We start from the raw sequence: 12,849 nt of genomic DNA, 5'->3' as shown, positions 1-12,849 counted from the left end.
TAATCATATCTAGCAACTAAAGTTGCTTTTTGCACCAAATAATTATTTGAGGCCTAAGCTCATTCAGTCTATCAGTATAACTATATATTTTTTGTTTTCTGTTCTGTTCAAGAAAAAAGAGCTAAAAGAAAAACATGCACTAAAGAAATCTTATATCTACTGGTAACTGATATTGTTGAAAAGGGACAACTGAACATAAAGTTAACATGTACAGTATACAATATTTGTGTTAGTATAAAAGCAATTGAGATTTGGGAAGCCAATGAGATATGTTTTTTTATCCTCAATTATACTAAGACCAAATATTTTAATCCAATGAGTTTTTGAGAATTTTTAAGCTGTTGAAAATAAAATTGTGAACCGAATGTCCCGTTATTTGTTAAAACTAGGAAATATCACCTATATGGGACATAAGTGATAGTTCAATTTTCTTTTCTGGTTTTGATTGAATGACAAAAGTTAAATAGGAACTTAAAATGTCTCAGGTGAGACTTGGGAGGAAGAACACAGAGGAAGAAAAGAACACATCTACTGACAAATCCTACTTTTTGGTGTTAGCTAACATACAACATTGGAAGCTTGTACATGCACACCCTATCAATCCAACACACCTACATTTTGAAAATTTGATAATCTAAATTCGAATGGCACAAGATGCCGAGAAAACCGTCTAATTGCTTATCTAATATATATATATGCACACCTTGGTGAGCCACAAGCTTCACAGTAGTTAAGGGACCATATCAGTTGGCATATGAACATGTTCCTATTCATCAAGCCCATATTCTTCTCCGAAGTATTTATCAACCAACTCGTTCGCCATGCTCCTGAGTTCTTCGTTTTCATGAAATTGGTATCTTTCCATGGCCTCAATACCATCTTCCCTTTCGACGAGCTTTGGACCCTCTCCGTTCGGCATTCCTCTCAAGACCTGTCAAAGAGAAGTCCCTAAAGTTGGCCCAAGGAATAATAGGCTCTGATTATATAATTATTACTTAAAACAATTATCATCCATCTATCTATGTTAGCATATAGTTGAAACCAGAGGCGTAGGCAACATTTGAAGCTTATGGGTACAGAATTCTTGTCATTTTAAGTTACTGGGTTCTAAATTGATGACTTGTATATATTCAATGAATTTCTTAAAACAAATACAGGATTTAGACCAACGCTATTAGATTCAGCTGAACCCATAAGCTATACTCTGGCTTGGGCCCTGGTTGAAACAACACAAGATAGCAAGTCATCAGCCACAAGTTGTGCTCAAGTCAAGCAACAACGCAGAAAACCAGTTAGACCTCAACTTGATGGCATTTTGGATGTTTGAAATGAACAAATTATCCTCCTTGCTCATTGCAACATCATTATAATCTAATTATCTGACACTGGAGTGACTAAAAGTATAATCTCTTAACAGTTGAATGTATAATTAAAAGCAGTTGTTATCTATTCAAGTAAATATAAACATAGGGGTGGGGAGAGAGAGAGAGAGAGAGAATTTGTTATCTATGCAAGTAGAGAGAGAGAGAGAGAGAGAGAGAACTCCTTTTTACTGCTTTCATTAAGATTCTTTTGGGGCAAATAAAACATACCCTGCATACTCCATTCAGGGAAAAAAACAAATAGAAGATTGATCAACAACGAACATTATTCTGCTTACCAGCTCAATGAATTGCAGTCCCAATCTTGCTGCCTCAACATCAGCAGATCTAACCAAATCCAGAAAACCAGTCAGGCAACCTCCACGAACAAGATTCACCAAGTGGTCCAGAATCACATTTGGTCTTCCAGAACCTTCAGCAGGGGCGACACAGATGTTACCCAGGACATATGCTACCTCTTTTTTTATGTCAAATGCAGCTGTTGAAAGAAGATGTAAAAGAAGTGCCATAGCTTCACTTGAAAATATTAGCCGCTTATGCTCCACTGAACCAGCAGCTATGTTAGATAGCACCCAAGCAGCTTCCTGGAAAGCTCCAGAACTTCTAATAAACAGTATAACAATCTCTAAACATAAAAAAAATAAAGATAAGTACCAATAGAATACCTTCTTCAAGATGCGGTGTTCACCTTTTAAGCATTTCACTAGTGCTTGGATGGCATTGTCTGGAAATAATTAAAGATGTCAGAGTTTTCGATGTTCATTTGCTTATAACTATATACTTTATATGACCCCCAAAAAAGAAGGGAAAAGTTACCTGTTATCTCATGTCCTGCAACAAGAACATTAGTGATATGCGTTTCACCAGCCACAAGATTCCCCAAGCTCCGCAACACCTGATTAAACCACAGTTGTGAAATACCCAAAATTGAAGCGATAATATATACAACTACCATGACGTACATACATTGATGAATGATCACATATCATGCTATGCTGATCGACACAAAGATGCAGTCTTCCATCAGCATAACTTAAAATAAAAGGAAATTAGACAAAGAAATTTTATGATTTTTTTTAAAAGTAAAGAAATTTAATGATTATTTACCATCCCAGCTCCAAAAAGCCGTCAAAAGCATTACAGAATCTATTCTAGTTATAAGACTTTTTCTGCTTTAACTATTCTTAGAGCAAAATCATATGTTTAATCATGAACTAACAAGAGCAAGTGTGGTTCTTGCACATATCCCTCCCCTCCCTCCCTCGGGGGGGGGGGGGGGGGTTTGAGCCTTCTCATGATTCTGTGAGCCTGTGACCATAATTTTTTTTTTAATTTTGAGACCACAATCTGATTCCAGTTAGCCTGTTTTGATAAGAGAAAATTGACACGACCATAATATAAACTAGTGCAGTTGCCTCCTAAGGTTACAAATATAATACTTCAAAATTTTAGTATTCACTAATCAAAAAATAGTACAAACTAAGAGAGAAGAAATACTATTCAATAAAATTAGCCAATCAGGTTTCCAGGAAATATGCTTGAAGAATTAACAACTTAATACGTGTGAGTAAAGTTTCATGTGTCAACATCAGAAACTAGTGCAACCACTTTCCAGAATATCTTTCTCCATGTCATGACACAAATAATATATGTTACTATCTTATCCTCCGATTTCATATGCAAAATATTAACCTTGCGGCAAAAAAGGATCCAGTAAGAGATACAGAAAACTCAATCAGAATCCGAAGTTCAGAATAAAGAAAACGGAATTGAAATGGGGAAGGAAAAAAAGCAAAAGGAATACTATTTTGAATTTGATCACAGATATTTCCTGTTCAGCAAATAGCTTTAGACTCCCAGAACATCCATCCTTTCAATTTGAATGCCAAGACTGAAGTCAGATCTCTTCTTATTCCATTAGTGATTGTTCTTTTTTTGTTATACTTTTTGATAAGTTCTATCTGAGATTGTTCTTAAAGCTCAACGAATACAAATAATAAGAATCATTCTGATAACATAAACAAACTAAAGCCATTATATTTTTATGCATGTTACCGGGATAAGCAGTTGCAGACTACTTGACACAGCCAATCTTTCTACCAGTACTTGTACGAGATCACTCTTTGCCAGTATTGTAGTTGCAACGTTTGAAAGGGCAGTGAGATACACAACAACCCATGCTACTTCAGTGGCCAACTCATCATCTCTGGATGTGCCCAGCAAATTAGTTACAAAGGACATTGCAGAAAGATACAGCATAATTTGAATATCTATTTAATGTAAACGGGCAAGTCCTCTTTTCAAGTTCCGTAGTTATTTATCATGTAATATGTAACTGACTTAATCTAATTGCTCATCTTTGCAAGTTCAGTGCCAATGATAATAAAGGCAAAAAGGCCTCCTGGCCACTTAAACTTGCATCCGATTGCCAAGCCGGTAAACAAACTTACAATTTTCCCATTTGAACACTTTAACTTGACGGAATGAATACTAATAAACCCATCCAACTGAGCGTGTATATCAATTGCGCTGACATGTCAAATACGCCATATGATGGACTATTTATTACTTGACATGTGTTATTTGTGGGTCCCATTTTTAAAATTAATTTATCAAAAATTCATTTCATTGTTTACTTTTTTTCTCCGCTCAAACACCTCCCCCAACCTGCCAAACCAGTAAATGAATATACTGCCGGAAAAGCCTCCGGCAAACCCCATATCCAGCCGGAAAAGCCTCTAGCAAACCCCAAATCCAAGAAATTAGTCGGCTTCCTTCATCCCTTTTCCTACTTCTCTTCTTAATTTTGTTAAATTCAATTAGGGGTAGAACAGGTAACTGGCTTCATTTTACACTGTAAGTTAAATCCCTTACCTTATGATATTAGATAGAAATATCTGTGTTTCTAACTTGCAGTAATATTTCAGTTTTCTAGTATCTAATATGACCTGTTCTACTCAGGTTTGAGGACTGCAAGTCAGAAGATAATGGGCTGTTTTCAGGCAGAAAATCATCAACCAGCTCATGGATGAGTACTATTAGAAGAGGATTTTCCGATAGAATAAGTAGCTTAAAAAGAAAATCACTCTGCATCTCTTCTCTAGGTGACTGGAGGCTAAAAGGAGTATCTGCAGGATCATCAAGAAATAAAGTTCTTGATCCTCAGGAACCTTTTCTTCAATTCTGGAACACCATATATTTGTCTTGGGTTGTATAGTCTCAGTGGCCATTGATCCATTGTTCTTCATTCAAAGAGAATGAAAAGAACTGGATCAAAAAAGGGGTGGATTGGAGGGGAGATAAACGGGGAGGGGTTGCCGGTGAAGAGAAGAAAGAGAGTACAGGAGTACTGACGGGCAATGGGGTCGTTTTTCCCTTTTCTTTTTCATTTTGTAATTTTTTAATTTTTTCTTTTGATTTTAGTATTTATTTTAAATCAGATTATTTTATTCACGCGCACTTTCTGCGTGATTGGCACGCATTTTGTCCACATAACCTATGTCACTGCCACATAAGCTTAGTCAACGGTCAAAGTGGTTTTTTCGTATCCATTCCGTCAAGTTAAAGTGTTCAAATGGGAAAATTGTAAGTTTGTTTACCGGCTTGGCAATCGGGTGCAAGTTTAAGTGGCCAAGAGGCCTTTTTGCCTATTATAAATGTTGATTACATTTTATAACGTCAAAGAAGTATTGACTTCATTTTTGTTTATAAACTTAAACAAATGTTTATATGCATGCAATAAAATTTATTCTCTTTGGATACAGATTTGATGATTAACATGGATATACATGCAGTGCATTTACCCAATAAGTAGTGTGACTAAATATAACAACACAGAGATGAATCTTCCACCGAAACTACTGCACATATCATCTGGGAAAAAAAAGGGGGAAGAAAAGAACCCATTCAATTTAGAGAATTTTCCCACCTTTAGATGAAACTTTCCTTGTTAAAATACACTCACAACCATTTATATAAGACAGATATGTTTTCTACTTCTGTTCATAATCGCATTACAGATACATGAACGAAAGATCATCACTGTGAAGATCTAATACTTCACCAGAAATTGATGTTTAACATCAAATGCTACACTAGCGCCTCAAGCAAGTTTACCCACACAATGCTCTTTATTGCATATGCTTATTTAGATGAAATCATGAAATTAATTCACACTGCAAATCATGTGTGTATGAAAAAGCATTCACACATCACCCATTATCTCAAGCTAAGCATGAGAAATTAAATTTGATTTTCTTGTCTTGCTTTATGAAGACCCCACTCTTATTTAAAATGTGCAATGTGCAACTTATGAAACATCCTTTTGACATATACCACCAGCTATATATATATATATATATATATATATATATATATATATATATATATATAGCACATATAAACCAATTACGTGGCATGAAGTACGCACTCAAAAATGCTGCCTTCACTAACACTAACTGCCAGATGAAGGATGATGTCCATAAACTAAGTGTCATAAAAGACTTAAGAACAATGTCAGTGTGATGACCTGGAAATAGCTTACCCTTTCTTTAAATGTCGAATAATTCCATCAAGTACCCCATCAATTTTTATCAACTCTGTTGCAGCTTTAGGATCTGGTCCCTACACAGAAAAAATGATCTTATATATCAAAAACAAAAAAATCAGAACAAACATACAATCAAAAGTGAAAAAAGTAACAGTAAGCCAATTCTTTAGCAGATTGCCAAATAGAGTTACAAGCATAAAGCAAGGCAATTTGCTTTTAATTGTCACCTAAAGATGAATTGTGCTGATGGTACAGACAGCCATCAAATATTTTTTTGTTAATCAGACAATACGCAATTCTGCATAATAAGGAGAGAAACTTCATTCTAGAACCTTGATTAGGTTTGATAAAGCCCAAGCAGCTGTTCTCACAGTTGACCTCTTGTTAGGCAGCATCATCCTTGCAAGAGCTTGTAAGGCTCCTTGTAATAGGAGAACATTTCTCAGCTCCCCACCTTCACCAGCAACATTTCCCAATGCCCATGCACACTGCTCCGCTACATGCAACGAACTCTTTTCTACATATTAAATAAAACAAAAAAGTAAATAATTAATCAAATGTATCTTAACAAGATAATATCTCAACTAATAAGTTATAATAAAAAAAATGCAAACAAAAATCTAGTTACATAGAAAAAACGGCAGGAAAAAAATCTGAGCATCTAGCCAAAAACCTTATGCGATGTGGAGTGGCCTAAGTTCTTTATAAATTCCTTTGGATGTCCTTGTATACCCTATGTGGTACTTTATACAAGTCGACACACTAACATGTATAACCCAATTCTAAAATTCACACCTGGACTTCAATATGGACTTACTAGTGTGCGAACGGACTTAGGTTGGCCCTGCTACCTACTGAAAGAATCTGAATAAAACAAAAAAGGGCAACTCGGTGCACAAAGCATCTCACACTCACGCAGGGTCCGAGGAAGGGCCACACCCCAAAGAGGTGCGATGTAGGCAACCTATCCTGAATAAATCTGAATATCCAACACAAAACTTTAAAAGCAAGAGTGAAGTGGTTCAAAACCTTTATAAATCTGTTTGGATGCCCTTATATACCCGATATGGGACTTTGTATATCCTAAAACACAAATGATGAAAAACTAAAAACTTCAAACGTCAAGAGAGAAAAGCATTCAAGATTTGCTGCAAATTGGTTAAAGCCAAACTCAATCTGGGGATATGCTAAGAGAAATGCAATTGACGTCTAGAAAGCGAAGAAATGATAGATATCTCATAACACAGATTAAGAAGTTGCGGCAACAAAGAAAGAATAAATAATGGAGTTATTAGTAAACAAAGATTTCGAAGGGGAAGAGGAAAAAGATGATGAGGAATATAAGAATGAAGACAAGGATGATCTTAAGTTCTTAACCATCATTGATGAGGAATATGATGACGTTCCAATAGTGATTTTCTTATTGTTTTAGGACTTACAAAATTGGAAACATGAAAGTTTGTTTTTTATTATAATTGTTTTACCTAAGGGTTATGCGTCATTTTTCCTTTTATATTGAGATAAGAGCATGTTTAGTACTGTATTTGCATTTATAACAATTTTATTTACTTAAGTGTGCAATGTGATTCTTAAATTTTTAATGAGCATCTGGCTTCTCACTTCTCGCTTCTAGCCGTAGGTCCCTTGTCACTTTCTTGCACTTTTGGCTTTTAATAAGACTAGCAAATTCCAACTCCACTTGACGGTGACCTATAGTGTTGGTTTAATATTGATTCTAATTAGGAGGTAAATCGGTTCTTTCCTTTTCTTTTTTTTATGAAGATCGGTTCTTTCCTTTTTATTGCCTACTTAACTCAATTTGAGGTCTCACTTCAATCTTTTATTGCTTTCCTTATTTTAATTGTTAAATTCCTTTCATTTTCGTCATCATTTGGTTCCAAATCTTCATTTTGTTCCTGCACAAGGGGAGGCTTTAAATGACCCTGGTCTATATTGGAGACTTGTTAACAGCATCTACTACCTCAACATCATACATCTTGACATCTCATTCGCCGCTAGCGTGGTTAGCCACTATGTCGAATTCTTATAACAGTCATGGGAATGCATTAATCTGCATTCTCAGGTATATCAAGGAATCTGTGACATGGACTATTTTATGAAAACAATGTACATGTATAATTTGATGGGTATTCTACTGCAGGCTAGGCAAACTCTCCCTCAGATAGACAAGTGGCCTCAGGAATTGTATCTTAATTGGAGGTCATTGTGTCTCTTGAAAAGTAAAAGCCAAAGATGTAAGACAAGACCAAGCTTGGATACAGTATTGGGCCATGGCCTTAACCACATGTGAGCAAATATCATAAAAATTGTTTCTACAGGAACTAAAATTTAAAGGAAGACGGATACAATTAAGCTGAACTACAATATTGCTTCAAATCCCATTTTTTATGAAAGATACTCCCTCCGTTTCAAGATTGTCTTAGTTTGACTTGGCACAAACTTTAATAAAGAAGGGAAGACTTTTGAGATATGTGGTGTTAAATAAGTCATAGCATTTGTGTGACCGTAAAAGTTTTGAAACTTGTGGTTTGAAACCTGCCATAGCATTTGTGTGGCTATATATGCTTCTTATTAAGGAAATATTGAAAGGCGTCAATCTATTTAAATCAGACTAATAAGGAAATAGTGCCAATCTTTTTAAAACAGAGGGAGTATAAAAATAGATTTTTGGCAAAGGATTGAGTCAAAGATATATTGCAATGAGTCATCAGTACAATTGGCCAACTAGAATTCTTACAAAATTTCACGGCCATAAAATTGACTGCATCTTCTAAAATAAGTTATTTATAAAAATTATACAGCAATTTTTGTAATTAGGTAAATAGTATTATTTCTTAAATAAGAAGATTTTATGATACGTGCTTTCCTAATTTAGACCGTATATAAAGTAAAACATTATTTAAACCCCAAAAACGAAAGGGGAAAATCAAGCCGAACATTCCCAAAACCTCCTCTCTTCTTTTGCTTCTCCTCGGCTTTAGGAAAACAAACTAATCCTAATACAATATTCTTTTTATAACCGAGAAATCCCCAAGGGTCGTGCACGATTCGAAACTCAATGGATAATGGGCCTGCCCTCCACCCGTCTACACTTAAGTATCGAGCTTTTGTGTGCGGCTGGGTTCTAACCCGTGACGTGCACCTAACCCAGACATCACAAGCTACAATCTTACCATTAAACCAAAGAACTAGAGGCCATCCTTAAACGATATTTTAAACAACATGCCTTCAAGGTAGTGCCACTAAAAGGAGTAGACTTATGTTCAAACGAACAGTATAACTAAAGGACGAAAATATTGTAAACTTAGTTATTCTAAGTAATGAAGAGAATCTTTTCTTGATGAGCATATATCCAAGATTCATGATAATATTGCCCACTTGACATCAAAGAACAATAAAATAGAATCCAGACTTGCTCATATAGAGCACAGTTATAAGAGATAAAAATGGCAAGAACTTATGAGCTGTCACATGTTTATTTCCTTAATAAGGAGCACACTTTAAGATCAGAAACAAAGTAGAGATGGTAGTTGCAAGTGTTTTAGAAAGAAGAAGACTCCTCCTTCCCCTCGAACACTAAGCAACTCACAGGTAACATTGTTAATACTTTCTGTATCTTATGTACTAACAAACTTGAGGCTGGATATGGTAATTCCATAGTACAACTGGAAAGTATACTTGAAAATCACGCTGAAGAGAGAGAGCTTCCACCAACCTCCTAGATGAGCAACAAGCAATGGTAATGCAGGCAATAAAGCTTTGGTTTCGTCAGGCTTTCCAGCAGCAATATTAGTAAGGCACCAAGCTGCCTCAAGCAACTACAGCAAGACAATGATCCAGGAAAGAAATTGTCAGAATATAGGTCTCAATTAATTGAAACTTTTTCCATTTACTTTTAAAAAGGAAAAATGAAAGCCACTATAAATCGCTTTGTTACCGAGCATGAGATAGAGAAATTTCCATAGGCATTTTTTGTACAACGATTCAGTAACATGTGTATAACTAGTTACGAGAAGCTGTATTACTGTGTGGAATCAAGACAACAAGAATCACAAGAATTTAATTTAAAAAAGTAAATCTTCCATCAAGCGCAAAGCGCCTCCCCAACAAAGCCAAAAGTCCATTACCTGTTCATCTAATACCAGTATGTTAGGTTTCATGTCAAAGGTCAAGAAGATCTCAAAACTCCTTATATTGACGGTCAGTAAACGATCTTAATAAATTCGTTTACCTGTTCATCTGGAGAGCCAAATGAAAGACACTGAATGAGAAGAGGTATAGCACCAGCCTGTAGGGCAACTTCAACAGGAGGGAATTCCGACTTAGAAAGAAGGCGTCTCAGCTCACGAAGAGCATTCACCCTTTTCTGTGTTTCCCCTTTACCCCTAGAAATAGTAAGACTTGACATAATCAGTAATTTTAAGGAAAAACATATGGCATGATCGACTGCCAATATAATGCTTTGTGGCGAATCACCGGCAAAAAATACAGCAGAAATTATTTATAATGGCCCCCTCCACTGGCTAGGGGGAGCTTCAAAGATCAATGGCAAGGCAGGCTTTGAAAGGACCATGCAATCCATATATTGAAATACAACAACAACAACAACAACAAAAATTATGCCACAATCCCAAACTATGTTGCAGGCAATCATATGAATCCTCTGCATCCACTCCATTCTATTTGGGTTTATTTCTTTCCAATACTTAATAACTTATCTTTTGGTTCACACTTATTCCTATGAAATTGCTAAAACTAAAAATACACCATAAAAGTTAGATGAATGTTGGGCCGCATGTTATATGAATGCCGAGCCTTATGTTATATGAAAGCAGGGAAGGAGGTCTGGATTCTACAGATGAATATTATAAGATTTTAGATGATAAGATCTGGATGTGCAGTTATACAAGATTAGTCCGGAGTAGAAACGATCACATCCATTATAAGTTATGGATAACACACAACAAGGATAAAATGAAAGAAGGTTGTCTGAGATGGTTTGGTAATATCCTACATAGGCCTTCAAATGCACGCAGGTGCAACATTCTGATGATTGATGGTGTTAAAAGAGGATGAGTTAGACCTAAAATCACATAGAGGGAAGTTATTCTAAAAGACCTACAATCTCATAAAATCCATGTACACTTAGCATACAAAAAACATGATGAAAGCAAAATAGGGCGTAACAACTAGTTGAAATTAAGGCTTAATTGCATTGGTACACTAGTTTGGTGTTGATACTAGGGCAAATACACACACATTTATTGTGTACGGTACGTGTGAATCATTCTGTTAAGATGATGGCCCGACATATTTATTAACTCTCACTTCCAACAAGTGAGAACGACAAAAGGAAAAGAGAACTAGTAAACATGGATGTTGGAATAGATTTGATAGGTGTGAGAACCGAGTCATTACGAGATAACCGAAACTTAAGATAGAAAACAAAATGAAAAAAAAAACAATGTCCACAGCCAAAACTTTCCTCATAGCAAAATAAAATTTATTCTACATACTGGTAGGCAACAGCAAGCTTTAATTCATCCACGGCTGACGAAGTCCGAGCCTCCAATATTGATTGCTCTTCTTCAATCATCATATCAGCATCATCAAGAGAGGCATCATCAGAATCACCACTAACTCCCACTCTGCATAGACGCTTTGTCCGCATGAGCGCTTCTCTTCTTTCCTTCCCTACCGTAACAGCATGTTGCCGTCTCTTCTGTGCTGCGGCATTGCCAACTGAAAACCGAAATGGACACTTAAATCAATCAGAAACAATGGGAAATAGCATAGGTAGGACACCATTCAAAAAAAAAAAGACATAAGCAAACTCAAATCCTGCTGTAAATTTTTCTTGCGGTTGTCATATTAGACTAACATTAACTCTTGTCACAATACAATCTTTGTTCCAAGGCACCATAAATCTACTATTAAAACTTTAACAATCAGGAGAAATGAACAGAAGAAGTATGACAAAATAATTCATTTCACTATTCAACTAATTGCTTAACTTTTCTTGAGCTAATAAAGGAGAAAAAAACAAACGAATAACGCAACCAAGCTTATTCTTTTTGTGATTCCAACAACTAGCCACACAGATAAAAAAATTAAATAGGTCTTTACATTTAAGCCTACTAAAATAAAACTCCAAAAAGATAGTCTTTTCTTCTAATGCAGAAAAAAGGACAACAAAATGAGCAACATAGAAAGGGGAAAAAAAGGAGAGGACATGCCTGAGGACTTGATAGGTTCTCTTTTATGAGAAATCAAACCTTCATCTGCCATTGTTTTGATTACCCAACGAAGCTTTTCGAATTGGGATTCTGTGAATAGCAGATGATAGGGGTGGGGGGCAGTTTGAATTAAACGAGAAAAAATAGGGTTCTACAATTGTTCTATTTCGCGCGCTCCAAGTACCAAAATGTCCTGGTTTTCAGAAAGCATAAAATTTCTTGCACTCAATTTAACCATGAATTTTAGCAGCGCATTTTGGTTGCGGTTTTCTTTTTCCTTTTTTCTTTTTCTTTTTTCTGTAATTTTTGTCTTGGTGTCACAAGTTTTTCTTTTGCTAAAAAAGATTCTGATATAGAAAAAATAAAGTTGTATTCTATTTTAAGCGGGAGCCTTAGAACTCGTTTGGATTAGCTGATTGTAAATAGCTGATAAGTTTAAAGTGTTGAAAATATTTTTAAGTACTGAAATTGATTTTTTAAATAAGTATTTAGCTTTTTGAATAGATGTGTTGAAACTGATAACAATCAATTGATGTGTTTGGTATGTTGTTCTTTTATTAAAATAACAAAAATATCCTTAAAATAAATTAAAAAGTTTCGTTATAAAGAAACATATGAACAACGAATATATAACGAAAAGAAAGTTAGAAATTTTATTTTG

At 35.4% G+C, this 12,849-nt stretch overlaps 1 protein-coding gene across 1 annotated transcript; it reads right to left on the bottom strand.

The window, feature by feature from the left end:
• Window positions 1-509: 509 nt before the first annotated feature.
• On the bottom strand, window positions 510-12,426 carry LOC107814111 (importin subunit alpha-9-like). Its single transcript, XM_016639444.2, has 11 exons — window positions 12,189-12,426; window positions 11,469-11,694; window positions 10,184-10,337; window positions 9,668-9,770; window positions 6,264-6,448; window positions 5,926-6,005; window positions 3,438-3,588; window positions 2,199-2,277; window positions 2,048-2,106; window positions 1,661-1,966; window positions 510-931 (listed from the first exon to the last, which is right to left on the bottom strand). Exons 1-11 carry the CDS (start codon window positions 12,238-12,240, stop codon window positions 767-769), a joined length of 1,560 nt encoding a protein of 519 aa, XP_016494930.1. The 5' UTR covers window positions 12,241-12,426; the 3' UTR covers window positions 510-766.
• Between the last annotated feature and the right edge of the window lie 423 nt (window positions 12,427-12,849).

Source organism: Nicotiana tabacum, chromosome 5 (assembly GCF_000715075.1).
Source record: "Nicotiana tabacum cultivar K326 chromosome 5, ASM71507v2, whole genome shotgun sequence".
NCBI classification, from domain to species: domain Eukaryota; kingdom Viridiplantae; phylum Streptophyta; class Magnoliopsida; order Solanales; family Solanaceae; genus Nicotiana; species Nicotiana tabacum.
Note: the sequence above shows the minus strand (reverse complement) of the source record. Positions and strands in the feature narration are given on the sequence as shown.

What these genes read in the sequence shown, in the direction of transcription:
- LOC107814111 (XM_016639444.2), bottom strand. Translation starts at nt 12,240, where the DNA reads ATGGCAGATGAAGGTTTGATTTCTCATAAAAGAGAACCTATCAAGTCC. An exon ending in TTGGCTCTCCAGATGAACAG is followed by an intron (nt 9,771 to 10,183) that starts GTAAACGAATTT and finishes GTCTTGCTGTAG; the next exon opens with TTGCTTGAGGCAGCTTGGTG. An exon ending in TGCAGGACATGAGATAACAG is followed by an intron (nt 2,107 to 2,198) that starts GTAACTTTTCCC and finishes AATTATTTCCAG; the next exon opens with ACAATGCCATCCAAGCACTA.